Source organism: Pseudophryne corroboree, chromosome 5 (genome assembly GCF_028390025.1).
Source record: "Pseudophryne corroboree isolate aPseCor3 chromosome 5, aPseCor3.hap2, whole genome shotgun sequence".
Taxonomy (NCBI): Eukaryota; Metazoa; Chordata; class Amphibia; order Anura; family Myobatrachidae; genus Pseudophryne; species Pseudophryne corroboree.
The window spans coordinates 284434899-284451675 of record NC_086448.1 but is presented as its reverse complement, the minus strand read 5'-3'; the positions used below and the strand labels follow the sequence as shown (position 1 = coordinate 284451675).

The following is a 16777-nucleotide window of genomic DNA, read 5'->3' as shown; positions in this document are numbered from 1 at the left end:
CCTTACCTAGTGAGAAGTCACATCAGCAGATACAGTTGATGTCTGACAGTATTCTACATAACTGTCTGACAGTGTTCTACACAGCTGAGTGACATCACAAAGGCTGTTTATGATGTAGTCAAGTCACATGAGCAATATACTGAGGTGAAAAATCACATCCTTCCTGCAGTTTACTATCTATAATCTTATCTATCAAAAATTATATGAATACAATATTTAAGTTAAAATAAGCATAACTTACAAAGTGAGATGTCATATCAGCAGGTACAGTTGATATCTGACAGTTTTCTACAAAGCAGTGATCTTTTTACTAAAGGAGAGTGACATCACAAAGCAGTGGCGGAACTAGCGAGCGGTGGGCCCAGGTGCGACAAAATGCTTTGGGCCCCCCATCCCATCCATGTCCACCCCCTCGCCCCTGGAGAGGATCTGGTGAGGGGGACCTGCTCAGGGCCAGTGAAATGGATACCTAGCAACAGTGCCGTAACTAGACATTTTAGCACTGTGTGCAAGAAATGGCATCAGAGCCCCACCCCTGCATGCAAAACAGGGGTAGTGCGCGCCGTAGACGCGCGCAAAAATACATAGTGGCATGGCTTCGTGGGGAAGGGGTGTGGCCACAAAATAATACCAATTCATAAAACGGTGCACAGTAGTCTCCATTATTCAAATTACGCCGCACAGTAGCACCACTACACCAGCTTACACCTTACGGCGGACAGATTCCTCTTTTTACACATTACAGCAGACAGCGTCCCCTTTTTACACATTACGGCAGACAGCGTCCCCCTTTTTACACATAACGGCAGACAGCATGCCCTTTTTACACATAGCGGCAGACAGCGTGCACTTTTTACACATAACGGCAGACAGCGTGCCATTTTTACACATAACGGCAGACAGCGTGCCCTTGTTACACATAGCGGCACACAGCGTACACTTTTTACAAATAACAGCAGACAGCGTGTCCTTGTTAAACATAGCGGCAGACAGCGTACCCTTTTTACACATAACGGCAGACAGCGTGCCCTTGTTACACATAGCGGCAGACAGCGTACACTTTTTACACATAACGGCAGACAGCGTGCCCTTGTTAAACATAGCGGCAGACAGCGTACACTTTTTACACATAACGGCAGACAGTGTGCCCTTTTTACACATAACTGCAGACAGCGTCCCCTTTTTACACATTACGGCAGACAGCGTGCCCTTGTTACACATTACTGCAGACAGCATCCCCCTTTTTACACATTACGGCAGGCAGATTCCCCCTTTTTACACATTGCGGCAAGCAGATTCCCCCTTTTTACACATTGCGGCAAGCAGATACCCCCTTTTTACACATTGCGGCAGGCAGATTCCCCCTTTTTACACATTGCGGCAGGCAGATTACCCCTTTTTACACATTGTGGCAGGCAGATTCCCCTTTTTACACATTGCGGCAGGCAGATTCCCCCTTTTTACACATTGCGGCAAACAGATTCCCCCTTTTTACACATTGCGGCAGACAGTCCCCCTTTTTGTAGAAAGAAAGAAAGATAAGAAAGAAAAGAGAAAGAAAGAAAGAAAGAAAGAAAGAAAGAAAGAAAGAAAGAAAGAAAGAAAGAAAGAAAGAAAGAATTATACTTACCCTCTCCGCTTGCTCAGGATCCTCGGTGCAGCTTCTGGTCACTCACGATTCCCGGGCAGGAGAGAAGGAAGAGGAGGGAGGTGGAGGAGGTAGCCGCAGCAGCGCTGTGTTATTGGTGGAGGCGCTGCTGCTGCTGCCCCTCTGCTTCACTATAGGCTGTTCTCGGAAGACAGCCTATAGTGAAGCAGAGGGCCAGCAGCAGCAGCGCCTCAACCAGTAGTAAAGCGCTGCTGCGGCTCCCTCCTCCACCTCCCTCCTCCTCCTTCTCAAGTTCTCCCCCGTACCGCTGCTCCTCTCCTCTCTGTCCGGGTGGCTGTGTGCTGCGGGCAGCGGTTGCCCGCAGCACACAGCGGCATGTAATGAGTCAGTTTGACTCATTACATGCTTTGGGCCCCTGGACAGAGGCGGGCCCCAGTGCAACGCACTGGTTGCACTGGCGGTAGTTCCGCCTCTGTCACAAAGGCTGTTTATGATTTTGGCAAGTCACATGATCCGCATTCAGGGGGTGAACAACATGGATGTTATACATCCCGGATTTCCTGGGAATGTACCGGTTTCTGGGTGTCCATCCCAAAATAGCTTTTGGGAAACCCAATTTTCTCGGGATTCAGGCAGTCGCTGATGCAGCGCAGTGTGTGGTTGGAAGACGGGGCTGGCCTGGCAATCAAGTGAGGCAAGAAGAGGGGCCAATCCGGAATTGCCAATTAGCAGTGAGGCCAGGGCCTGCTGGGTAGTGCCATATTAGCATGACCCGTCACGCGTACCCATGGTCCCCAGTGGTGGTTAGCCATTTTGTTCTTCCCACCAACCATGCGGCACGGCCATTCTGAATCAGGCTGTTGGACTGAAAGGACATGTCTTTTTTCCTCTCAGTGAAAGTCTCAAGGATCCAGGGATCCAGCCAGCCAGCGACTGGTCAGCCTGCTTTTCTGTGAACACTTACTGTACGCTGGTTTTCAGAGTCAGTGTGAGACTGGTTCACAGTTTCACAAACACCACCAACAACACACTTCTTTTTGCTATTGTTTAATACATTATCTTTTCAGAAAGTGAACCCCTAGAGTCAGTGTGTGCCTGGTACTGAGACACAATTTCACAAACAAGACCAACACACTTTTTTTGCTACTGCTGAATATTAAAATATATACACATACAGTCTTGAATCCAAGTAATATTCTTGAATATTTGCCACCTAGAAGTGACAGGCAGCGGCTCCTCTAAATGAATAACTTTAATTACATTTACTATATAATTTGTAATTTAAGTTGGTCTCTTGGGTCTTTGTCTCCCATCATTTATAGATCATATTTTGCATTTAAGCTAATAGTTCTAATTTATATGTTTTAAAGAATGCCACCACCGAAGAGGAACTGACAGTTAACAGATAAATTGCGCAATGACTTGCCTTCTTCTTTTCTTTATAATAGCTTATTAGGCATTTAAATACATGGAACTGGTGAAAAAAGAATAAAGAGTTTAGCATAGCATAACTGCTCAAAACAGATAGGTGTGTGTGTATATATATATATATATATATATATATATACATATTACATACCAACCAATTCTGCACAATTCCCCATAGAAAAGATGGCACTCAGAGACTTGTATAGAGCACCATAAGTGATGTATTGTACGATAGACGTTTCGGGGTACAACCCCCTTTATCAAGATCACACCAAGCAAACAAACACTTACAACTTACCCATATAAGAAGTAGAGATGTGCACCGGAAATTTTTCGGGTTTTGTGTTTTGGTTTTGGATTCGGTTCCGCGGCCGTGTTTTGGATTCGGACGCGTTTTGCCAAAACCTCCCTGAAATTTTTTTGTCGGATTCGGGTGTGTTTTGGGTTCGGGTGTTTTTTTTTACAAAAAACCCTCAAAAACAGCTTAAATCATAGAATTTGGGGGTCATTTTGATCCCATAGTATTATTAACCTCAATAACCATAATTTACACTCATTTTCAGTCTATTCTGAACACCTCACACCTCACAATATTATTTTTAGTCCTTAAATTTGCACCGAGGTCGCTGGATGGCTAAGCTAAGCGACACAAGTGGCCGACACAAACACCTGGCCCATCTAGGAGTGGCACTGCAGTGTCAGGCAGGATGGCACTTCAAAAAAATAGTCCCCAAACAGCACATGATGTAAAGAAAAAAAGAGGCGCACCAAGGTCGCTGTGTGACTAAGCTAAGCGACACAAGTGGCCGACACAAACACCTGGCCCATCTAGGAGTGGCACTGCAGTGTCAGACTGGATGGCACTTCAAAAAAATTGTCCCCAAACAGCACATGATGCAAAGAAAAAAAGAGGCGCACCAAGGTCGCTGTGTGACTAAGCTAAGCGACACAAGTGGCCAACACAAACACCTGGCCCATCTAGGAGTGGCACTGCAGTGTCAGACTGGATGGCACTTCAAAAAAATTGTCCCCAAACAGCACATGATGCAAAGAAAAAAAGAGGTGCAATGAGGTAGCTGTGTGACTAAGCTAAGCGACCCAAGTGGCCGACACAAACACCTGGCCCATCTAAGAGTGGCACTGCAGTTTTCTAGCAAGAGGATGAGTGCTTCCATCCTCATGTGAATCTGAACCACTAGCCATGAACATAGGCCAAGGCCTCAGCCGTTCCTTGCCACTCCGTGTCGTAAATGGCATATTGGCAAGTTTACGCTTCTCATCAGACGCTTTTAATTTTGATTTTTGGGTCATTTAACTGAACTTTTGTTTTTTGGATTTTACATGCTCTCTACTATGACATTGGGCATCGGCCTTGGCAGACGACGTTGATGGCATTTCATCACCTCGGCCATGACTAGTGGCAGCAGCTTCAGCACGAGGTGGAAGTGGATCTTGATCTTTCCCTATTTTAACCTCCACATTTTTGTTCTCCATTTTTTAATGTGTGGAATTATATGCCAGTATCAATAGCAATGGCCTACTACTATATATACTGCGCACAACTGAAATGCACCACAGGTATGGATGGATAGTATACTTGACGACACAGAGGTAGGTAGAGCAGTAGCCTTCCGTACCGTACTGCTATATATACTGGTGGTCACTGTCAGCAAACTGCAAAACTAAAATGCACCACAGGTATAGAATCTAGATGGATAGTATACTTGACGACACAGAGGTAGGTACAGCAGTGGCCTTCCGTACCGTACTGCTATATATACTGGTGGTCACTGTCAGCAAACTGCAAAACTAAAATGCACCACAGGTATAGAGTCTAGATGGATAGTATACTTGATGACACAGAGGTAGGTAGAGCAGTGGCCTTCCGTACCGTACTGCTATATATACTGGTGGTCACTGTCAGCAAACTGCAAAACTAAAATGCAGCACAGGTATAGAATCTAGAGGGATAGTATACTTGACGACACAGAGAGGTAGGTAGAGCAGTGGCCTTCAGTACCGTACTGCTATATATACTGGTGGTCACTGTCAGCAAACTGCAAAACTAAAATGCACCACAGGTATAGAATCTAGATGGATAGTATACTTGACGACACAGAGGTAGGTAGAGCAGTGGCCTTCCGTACTGTACTGCTATATATACTGGTGGTCACTGTCAGCAAACTGCAAAACTAAAATGCACCACAGGTATAGAATCTAGATGGATAGTATACTTGACGACACAGAGGTAGGTAGAGCAGTGGCCTTCCGTACCATACTGCTATATATACTGGTGGTCACTGTCAGCAAACTGCAAAACTAAAATGCACCACAGGTATAGAATCTAGATGGATAGTATACTTGACGACACAGAGGTAGGTAGAGCAGTGGCCTTCCGTACCGTACTGCTATATATACTGGTAGTCACTGTCAGCAAACTGCAAAACTAAAATGCACCACAGGTATAGAATCTAGATGGATAGTATACTTGATGACACAGAAGTAGGTAGAGCAGTGGCCTTCCGTACCGTACTGCTATATATACTGGTGGTCACTGTCAGCAAAACTCTGCACTGTACTCCTCCTATATAATACTGCTGGTCCCCAGTCCCCACAATAAAGCAGTGTGAGCACAGATATATGCAGCACACTGAGCACAGATATGGAGCGTTTTTCAGGCAGACAACGTATAATACTGGTGGTCACTGGTCACCAAAACTCTGCACTGTACTCCACCTATATAATACTGCTGGTCCCCAGTCCCCACAATAAAGCAGTGTGAGCACAGATATATGCAGCACACTGAGCACAGATATGGAGCATTTTTCAGGCAGACAACGTATAATACTGGTGGTCACTGGTCAGCAAAACTCTGCACTGTACTCCTCCTATATAATACTGCTGGTCCCCAGTCCCCACAATTAAGCAATAAGCACAAATATTTGCAGCAACATTAATAAACAGAGAGGACGCCAGCCACGTCCTCTCCCTAACATTTCCAATGCACGAGTGAAAATGGCGGTGACGCGCCGCTCCTTATATAGAATCCGAATCTCGCGAGAATCCGACAGCGGGATGATGACGTTCGGGTGCGCTCGGGTTAACCGAGCCATACGGGAGAATCCGAGTATGCCTCGAACCCGTGTAAAATGGGTGAAGTTCGGGGGGGTCCGGTTTCCGAGGAACCGAACCCGCTCATCACTGATAAGAAGCTCATCGCACTGTGGCCCTCATTCCGAGTTGTTCGCTCGCTAGCTGCTTTTAGCAGCATTGCATACGCTAGGCCGCCGCCCTCTGGGAGTGTATCTTAGCTTAGCAGAATAGCGAACGAAAGATTAGCAGAACTGCTACTAACTAATTCCTTGCAGTTTCTGAGTAGCTCCAGACCTACTCCTAGACTGCGATCACCTCAGTCCTGGATTGACGTCACAAACACGCCCTGCGTTTGACCAGCCACTGCCCTGTTTCTCCAGCCACTCCTGCGTTTTTACTTGGCATGCCTGCGTTTTTTAGCACACTCCCTGAAAACGGCCATTTTCCGCCCAGAAACACCCACTTCCTGTCACTCACACTATGATCACTCGAGAGATGAAAAAACGTTGCTCGAGCTTGTGTAAATCTACAAAGTTTTGTGTGAAAGTACTTAGCGCATGCGCGCTGCGTACCATGCGCATGCGCATTTTTGCAGTTTTTTTACTTGATCGCTGCACTGCGAAAATCGGCAGCGAGCGAACAACTCGAAATGATCACCAGTGCACGTCAGACTCCCACCGGAAACGTCGACTATTGCACTGGATATTTATATTTATATTTGCTGGATAAAGACCAGGACTTTTAACATAGAAATATATATACATTTCTTATTCATTCATTTTTCAATTTTTTTATTGTGCACATACTAATTTAAGTTGTTCCACCTCCTAGGGTATTTATATTTATATTTGTATCAATTCTTATAGCAATTGCTTTCAGCAGTTTATATTTTGAGCTGTATTTGGGGGGGGGGGGGGGGGGGAACCATATAGATAGGTGTATTGACTCTAAGTCGCTATCTAACACCTGGAATAAGTGTGTGTGTGTGTGTGTGTGTGTGTGTATATATATATATATATATATATATATAGGAATAATGAAGGAAAGCGCCTATGTAAATCTAATAGAACACAAGAATCGAGAAGGGTTTCTTTCAGAACCCTCTTACACGACACACCTCATCAATGAAATGAGTGGCAGCTCTAGTACAATGTGTGGATAAAGATGAAAAAATGAAGTAAATAAGAGCGCCTACTAGTGTCGGTGCAAAGGCTTGTGCATTCAAGTAAAATAAGTTATAACAATAAGTGACAACTTAGCTTCGAATAATTTCAGGCTGATGACTCTTAGAAGCGGGACATGTGGAGAAAAAATAAAAGCAACATAGTGTGTACTGTTTTTTTAGAGAACCTAATAATTTTTTACAGCAGCTCAAGAGTTAGGAATTTTGCTCATTCCAATAATTATCTAGAGAGCAGGTTTAAAAACAAACAACAATTTTAATATACAAAGTCCTGCCACAGACGCAGGCAACAGACATATAAGAGTCTATATAAAACAATTCATAAATCCGTAAAGGCAGGTAGCGCACGTACAGGATTGAGAAATAAAAGCAGCTTATCTGTCCACATAAAGGGAATCCAGAGAGTAGGCAGTAGCTCTCTGTATTACAAATGCAGGTGGCGGACGTATAAGGAGATATTAAAAAAGGCAGTTCATCTGTGCATAAATGCAGGTAGCAAACGTACAGGATTGAATAATAAAAACAGCTTATCTGTCCATGTGTGAGGAGTCCAAGGGATAAGCAGCAGGTCCCTGTCCCAACGCATTTCGTCCTATTGTGTGGACTTCATCAAGGGGATGGTGGTAATGGGGACAAACAGGATATTTATAGTACTAGTGAGTGATCACATGTCAAACATGTAGATGTGACATCACTTCCTATTAGAAAGGTAAATAGTTAAATTAAAGGTATGCACAACTGTCAATACTGGCAGTATACTGTAATGAAAATAATAATAGGAGCAGGTAAGAGGTTGTATAAATAACACGAAATAAGAATAAAACGCGCAGATAATGTTAAAAACGGCGGTGGAACGCAAAACCGCGTCACTTCCGCTTCCGGTGGTTGTGGAACGCATGATTATGTTAGTATTGCCGTGTATATAAACCGGACTTGATAATGGCTTGGGAATTTATCTATAATGACTATGTATCGACACTGTCAATGGACGATACATAAGGACATATGGGGGGAATAGAGCGGGCGGGTGAAGGATGGACGGCGGTGAGACGCAAACGTCATTTCCGCCCATAATAGTGAGACACAGACGCGTCACTTCCTTCTAGGGAGAGGCAGCAACAGGTATACATAAATATGAAACAAATTAGAGACAAAACATTCGAGAGTCACTAGTATACCGCTGAATAAAGCGTGGAGGCAATTAATATTGAAATAATATATTCTTAAATATATATATGTAGCGGTGACATCACATCCGGTTGTCCATAGTGGCCGGTGGAATGCAAAATGCGGAAGCTCACATCCAGTTGTCCATAACATCTGATGGAACGCAAAATGCGGAAGCTTAGTCAATTAGGCCTTTTCTTGAAACAGGTCGGACATCATTCAATGTGTCATTCCGGTAGTTGGCACGCAAAGAACGTCTTTTTTAGTCCAATTCTCCATATAGTGCATAATATTGGACAAGAACCTGGAACATACAGCCATTATAAAATATAAATGTATAAACAAATTCAATTATGGTATGTAATAATTTTAGTGAGGTGAATATCAAGAGATAAGACTAAAAAATGCTGACTTGTGACCATTAATCAGTGCATAGATGTGATGACCAAAATAGGTAGATGCAGTGAGGATAAGGTAAATAGTATAAGAATAAAAATTGTGTCTCGGTGTATCTATAAAGAGAAAGTGGCTTATAGGAAAGGTGCGATCTCAAATCCTTCATTGAATCCTAAGGGTGCCATTGTTTTTTAATTCAAAAATCCAGAACATTTCTCTCTTTGAAAGTTTATTAAGGATGTCTCCACCCCGTTCTCCGGGGTTTACAATCTCTATTCCTTTGAAAGTAAGGTCCTCCGGATTGGATTTATGGATTTCTTGGAAGTGCCTATAGATTGCATGTGTCTGGATTTTATTTTTGATATTTCTTACATGCTCTTGAATACGTAATTTGAGGCATCTGTTTGTTTTCCCGATATATTTGAGACCACAAGTGTATTCTAGAAGGTATATAACCATATTGGAATTGCAATTAATAAAGTGTTTGATGGTGTATTCACGAGAATTGTCGTTATTGAAAAAAGTCTTCCGATTCCTGTGTACAAGTTTGCAAATGATGCAGCCTCCACATTTATAGCTTCCCTGACATTTCTTTGTTGAGGTCGGTGATTTTGATTTCAGTAGGCTGGGTGCTAAGATATCTTTAAGATTGCTGGTTTTTCTATAGACAATCTGCGGTCGAGGAGGTAGAATGTCTTTAAGAACTGGATCCATCATAAGGATGTTCCAGTCTCCTAATGGGCAGCTGGGAGGAGGAGAACATCTATTCAAACAACCCCTTTGCCAATCAATTGGTGGTTTATAAAAGGTATATCGATGATATTCTGATCATCTGGGATGGGACAGAGTCATCTTTTCTCAACTTCTTTCAGAACATCTCTATCAATCAGTTCAATTTGAAATTCACTCACAAACATGACAGAATTAAGATCGAATTCTTGGATCTTGTACTTTCATCTAAAGAATCTAGGATCACTACGTGTAATTTCGTGAAAAAGGTTGATTCAAACAGCTACCTGCACTACAAAAGCTGCCATCAGAAAAACTGGAAGATAAATATCCCTTATTCACAATTCAATCGTGTACAAAGAAATTGTAGCTTAAAAGAAGATCGATATCATGAAACGTCAAATGTATGCAGAAAGATTCAAGGAAAGGGACTACCCTAAAGATGTCATTTCAAACGCCCTTGCCAAAATTAAAGAGAACCCGTTACAGGAGAATCAAGGGAATATAAATCAGGTTCAATCACAATACTCAACACCTTTCATTACGACATACAGTTGTCATGAAGCCAGCATCAGACAGTCGTTAAACAAACACTGGAACATCCTTATGATGGATCCAGTTCTTAAAGACATTCTACCTCCTCGACCGCAGATTGTCTATAGAAAAACCAGCAATCTTAAAGATATCTTAGCACCCAGCCTACTGAAATCCAAATCACCGACCTCAACAAAGAAATGTCAGGGAAGCTATAAATGTGGAGGCTGCATCATTTGCAAACTTGTACACAGGAATCGGAAGACTTTTTTCAAGAACGACAATTCTCGTGAATACACCATCAAACACTTTATTAATTGCAATTCCAATATGGTTATATAGTGTTCATTCTAGCACCCTGCACCTTTCAAATCCTGTGCAGTTCCTCTTTCCTGCCTGAGGTGTCGCTCTCTGCTGTGGTGCTTCTCAGCACACACAGGTCTGTATCACAGCACTGAGTAACAGATCAGAGTGTGCTGAGAAGCACCACAGCATAGAGTGACACCCCAGGCAGGACAGTGGAACTGCACAGATTTTGAAAGGTGCAGGGTGCTAGAATGAACACTAGTTATATAGCTTCTAGAATGCACTTGTGGTCTCAAATATATCGGGAAAACAAAGAGATGCCTCAAATTACGTTTCAAGAGCATGTAAGAAATATCAAAAATAAAATTCAGACACATGCAATCTATAGGCACTTCCAAGAAATCCATAAATCCAATCCGGAGGACCTTACTTTCAAAGGAATAGAGATTGTAAACCCCGGAGAACGAGGTGGAGACATCCTTAATAAACTTTCAAAGAGAGAAATGTTCTGGATTTTTTAATTAAAAACGATGGCACCCTTAGGATTCAATGAAGGATTTGAGATCGCACCTTTCCTATAAGCCACTTTCTCTTTATAGTTACACCGAGACACAATTTTTATTCTTATACTATTTACCTTATCCTCGCTGCATCTACCTATTTTGGTCATCACATCTATGCACCGATTAATGGTCACAAGTCAGCATTTTTTAGTCTTATCTCTTGATATTCACCTCACTAAAATTATTACATACCATAATTGAATTTGTTTATACATTTATATTTTATAATGGCTGTATGTTCCAGGTTCTTGTCCAATATTATGCACTATATGGAGAATTGGACTAAAAAAGACGTTCTTTGCGTGCCAACTACCGGAATGACACATTGAATGATGTCCGACCTGTTTCAAGAAAAAAACCTAATTGACTAAGCTTCCGCATTTTGCGTTCCATCAGATGTTATGGACAACTGGATGTGAACTTCCGCATTTTGCGTTCCACCGGCCACTATGGACAACCGGATGTGATGTCACCGCTACATATATATATTTAAGAATATATTATTTCAATATTAATTGCCTCCACGCTTTATTCAGCGGTATACTAGTGACTCTCGAATGTTTTGTCTCTAATTTGTTTCATATTTATGTATACCTGTTGCTGCCTCTCCCTAGAAGGAAGTGACGCGTCTGCGTCTCACTATTATGGGCGGAAATGAAGTTTGCGTCTCACCGCCATCCGTCCTTCACCCGCCCGCTCTATTCCCCCCATATGTCCTTATGTATCGTCCATTGACAGTGTCGATACATAGTCATTATAGATAAATTCCCAAGCCATTTATCAAGCCCGGTTTATATACATGGCAATACTAACGTAATCATGCGTTCCACAACCACCGGAAGCGGAAGTGACGCGGTTTTGCGTTCCACCGCCGTTTTTAACATTATCTGCGCGTTTTATTCTTATTTCGTGTTATTTATACAACCTCTTACCTGCTCCTATTATTATTTTCATTACAGTATACTGCCAGTATTGACAGTTGTGCATACCTTTAATTTAACTATTTACCTTTCTAATAGGAAGTGATGTCACATCCACATGTTTGACATGTGATCACTCACTAGTACTATAAATATCCTGTTTGTCCCCATTACCACCATCCCCTTGATGAAGTCCACACAATAGGACGAAATGCGTTTGGTCAGGGACCTGCTGCTTATCCCTTGGACTCCTCACACATGGACAGATAAGCTGTTTTTATTATTCAATCCTGTACGTTTGCTACCTGCATTTATGCACAGATGAACTGCCTTTTTTAATATCTCCTTATACGTCCGCCACCTGCATTTGTAATACAGAGAGCTACTGCCTACTCTCTGGATTCCCTTTATGTGGACAGATAAGCTGCTTTTATTTCTCAATCCTGTACGTGCGCTACCTGCCTTTACGGATTTATGAGTTGTTTTATATAGACTCTTATATGTCTGTTGCCTGCGTCTGTGGCTGGACTTTGTATATTAAAATTGTTGTTGTTTGTTTTTAAACCTGCTCTCTAGATAATTATTGGAATGAGCAAAATTCCTAACTCTTGAGCTGCTGTAAAAAATTATTAGGTTCTCTAAAAAACAGTACACACTATGTTGCTTTTATTTTTTCTCCACATGTCCCGCTTCTAAGAGTCATCAGCCAGAAATTATTCGAAGCTAAGTTGTCACTTATTGTTATAACTTATTTTACTTAAATGCACAAGCCTTTGCACCGACACTAGTAGGCGCTTTTATTTACTTCATTTTTTCATATATATATATATATATATATATATATATATATATATATATATATATACACATATAGAGGCACCATGAAATTTGCGTAGTAGTAGAGCAGCAAAAGGATGCTGTTTTATCACATAAGTCAATGACTTTAATTAAAAAAAGACAACGACAATGGATCTTTGTTATGCTCAGTGTCCAGTACTGTGGTTTCAATCGGCCATGGTAGGAGGTCTGACATTACGGATCATGTTACAACAAAGGGGGTAATTCAGAGTTGATCGTAGATGTGCTAAATTTAGCACATCTATGATCAATTACACTGACATGCCGGTGGACGCCCAGGACAGGGCTAGACCGCCTCGCATATCAGGCCCTAACCCTCCCCCTTTTTCCACCCCCCCTCCCCGGCACAGGTACAAAAGCATCGCCACTTTTATACCTGGCGAGTAGCTCCCTACCTGGGCATCTCCTGCGTGCTGGCAGGGAGCTACCCGACGCGTTCCGGGTCGCAGCGGCTGCATGTGACGTCACGCAGCTGCCGCGGCCTGCCCCCCAATGGAGGCATGTCTGGACTGCACCCCGCCAATGGCGTTCTAACGCCATTGGCACGCCCCCTGCTGCCTCGCGACCGCCTCTGCCTGTCAATCAGGCAGAGGCGATAACAGCCAGTGAGATGCTGATAGCATAGCACTGGGCTCCCGGGGTGTGTGCGCGCAGTGCGGCCACTGCACATGCGCACTCCACAAAGTAATTCAGACTGCGATCGCTGCAGGTAATGGGGGGAATGTTATAGGGTGTGAGAATCAGGAAGTGAGAGATTATGTGAGAGTTTTCTTGTTTTTTTTAAGTGGCAATCATTTTCATGGCAAAATCAACCTGGTTTTGCCATGTAAATGATCGACACTTTTAAAAAAAACAGGAAAACTCACACAAAATCTCTCACATCCATTTTAACACTCTATTACATCCCCCCACCCCCAATAAGTCCTATGAATTGGCAGCATATGAGGAAAGTACAGTATGGCTTTCCATATGTAAAAGAATGATCAAAGTTTCAATTCAGTGAACTGCACCTTAGAAATTGTAAGGGTACTCCTTGTAAAAAATAAATTTGCATGTGCACGTCAAAAATCCAGAGTCCTTGTTGTTAATGTACTGGCACCGTCAGGGACGTGCGGTGAGCTAAATAGCTCAGGAGGCACTGGCTAGCACCAGAGCCATATTTACATGCAATATATGAGCCAAAGGGTACATCTGGGCATTATACACAGGTGCAGCAGTATAAACTCCTGGAAATTTGGTGAGTTTTGATCAGAGATGTGCGGAAAGGTTAGCCAGGTGAGGCACTGCCTCACCTGCCATAGACTTTTTACTCCAGAGTTTTGGCTATAAAAGTTATTAGAATAAAGTCAATGAGCTACATTATTCCTTTCACAGATTAGTTGCGTCTGCATACACAATCTTTAGTTGCGTCTGCATACACAAGTGTTTTAACATGTTCGTTTGTATCTGTATAAACTATTTATTTATTTTTTTAACTCTCTGTTAAACATCTGTGTGTTCGGAATTCGGAATGGCGTTCCGGCGCAAATATAGCCCTGGCGGCGCTCATTAGCAAACGGTTCGCAGAACCATACCTAACATTATGATGTTATAAATGTGAGTAAAGTTTCACTAGCTCTTTCAGGCTGTCTTGCTTTGGTACTTGCACATTACGTATACATTGACAGAGAAAGGATATTTGCCATCATTTTCTGTTAACATCTTTTCACCACTTACAGATGGGTCCTCCGTTATCTTGGCTTTTTCTGCGCCTAGACAGAGGTTTAGTCACGCCTAGGCGATAGCTTAGGTTGCTGAGTTTAATCACGGACAGACACGTTGAGGCGCGACTAGATACTCAGCATGCAATACACATCTCCACCACTGGGTGGCTAATGCTCCACTAATCCAATACTTTAGAACGAATAGCAGCGGATTGATCTACAAGCTCTGGAAAATGGTCAGTGACGACTGTAATGTTAATATATAGTCCTGTACTGCATACACACAGATGTTTAACAGAGAGTTAAAAAAAAATAGTTTATACAGATACAAACGAACATGTTAAAACACTTGTGTATGCAGACGCAACTAAAGATTGTGTATGCAGACGCAACTAATCTGTGAAAGGAATAATGTAGCTCATTGACTTTAAAGTATGTACAGCGCACTAAATACCATGCTTTTGAAATATGAGCGTCCGAGTCCCCTAAGGCATAAACCAACACCAATGGGAAGGAATCGCTCTTTGCAGTACTTTTACACATGAACTTGTGAAACTTCCATGCAGTGTTGAGGGCTAGAGATGAAGGCTCCCGCCTGCCACGCTGAGAGTCCTGGGTTCGATTCCCAAAGTGCCAGTCTTTTTTTTTTGTGTTCCTGTGACATTCACTTTATTATAATTTTTTTTCTGTGTAATCCATTATAGTATAGTATGTAATCCATTAGTATCTCTGTACAGTATGTTCTATTAGGGTACTAATTAGCTGTACATGCTAATTAGTACTCTAATAGAAAATACTGTACAGAGATACTAAGGAAGGAGATTTGGCATCCAGGAACTTAGGGAGGAGCTTTTATCTCTCTCCATTATACATAAAAAGATTAAACTTGCCGCTGTACGTTACAAGCTGTTCGTGCTAATTAGTACACTAATAGAACATACTGTACAGAGATACTAAGAACGGTGATTTGGCATCCAGGAACTTAGGGAGGAGCTTTTATCTCTCTCCGTTTAAAATGTGACACCACCTGTCACATTTTAAAGATCCACAGGTGGCCTGGAAAACATGAACGTTTGGGGTCCTGAGGACCGAGTTTGAGAACTCTGTCATATATTATAAAGAAGGTGTGTGTGTGCTAATAGTTCTACACTGTAATTAGGCTTGTGCATTATTCATGTTTCACTTGAATGACAAGTACACCATTTATTTTTAAGCATGTTTTTCATTGAAGAATCAAATGTAATACAAAGTATACTTCACAATAGTGCAATAACAATGGACCGTGGCACCAGTAGAACACAAGATAAAGTGCTGTCTTGACATTTACAATACAATAGTACAGTAACAATATACAATGTCCCACAGATAATAAAGACAATAAAACTGGCATCTTTAACTGCAGGAGAAATGTAGTGGCATTGAAAAATACAGTGGCTGGTGGAGCAAGATTTCTCCATCAAAGTAAAGCCCCATACAGTATGTCAGGTTCATATGAATAGTGACAAGTAACCTGTTTAACACATAAGTATGGTATTAAGTCATATTTTGTATTGGATCTAGATGTTTAAAGTCTTACAATTATTTTGTTCTTTGTGTACTAATTTAAACTTAAAGTGTATTTTAGAATTGTCTTTTAAGCATATACTACTCAATGATTACAGCATAGCACTTGGTAGAATCGTATTACAAGGATAGTTTTCACACTCTAAGCTTTCGGTGCACAGTATATCTTGTTTATGATCATTACCTTAGGAGCAAATAACATTATGTACTCTGTGTTGTCCCCTTCAGGAATCTATTGTAGATGAAGAAGAAAGTAATAAGAATGAAAACATTCATCTTACTCGATTCCTCCGTGTCCTGGCCAATGTAATGATAATATGCTGCTTATGTGGAAGTGGTTATCTCATCTACTTTGTTGTAAAGCGCTCACAGACATTTTCCAAGATGCAGAATGTCGGCTGGTATGAAAGAAATGAGGTACTATGCTTGTATGGTATTCAAATAATGCAACAGTTAAATGTATGTAGTAATAATCATCATCATCATCATCATCATCATAATAATAATCATCATCATCATAATAATCATCATCATAATATCTACATGGTATAATTAGGGGGTTAATCTGCATCCATATACTCACATGCTGGGGGCTGCCCAGCACAGGGCAAGGCCTCCCAGCATATGTGACGCTGTTCAGTGATGTGTTTGCAATTTAATTGCGAACGCATCAAATAGAGGTTGACCCCTACCTGTGCAGCCTGGCTACGTAGGTAGGGGCACCA

The 16777-nt window shown here is 42.0% G+C and overlaps 1 protein-coding gene across 1 annotated transcript in view; it reads left to right on the top strand.

The window, feature by feature from the left end:
- Positions 1 to 16777, top strand: part of LOC134927638 (transmembrane channel-like protein 2) — a 374176-nt gene that overhangs the window by 274399 nt on the left and 83000 nt on the right. The window contains exon 11 of the mRNA XM_063922391.1: positions 16281 to 16469. Coding sequence (XP_063778461.1) covers positions 16281 to 16469 — 189 coding nt within the window. The remainder of the gene's footprint in view (positions 1 to 16280; positions 16470 to 16777) is intronic.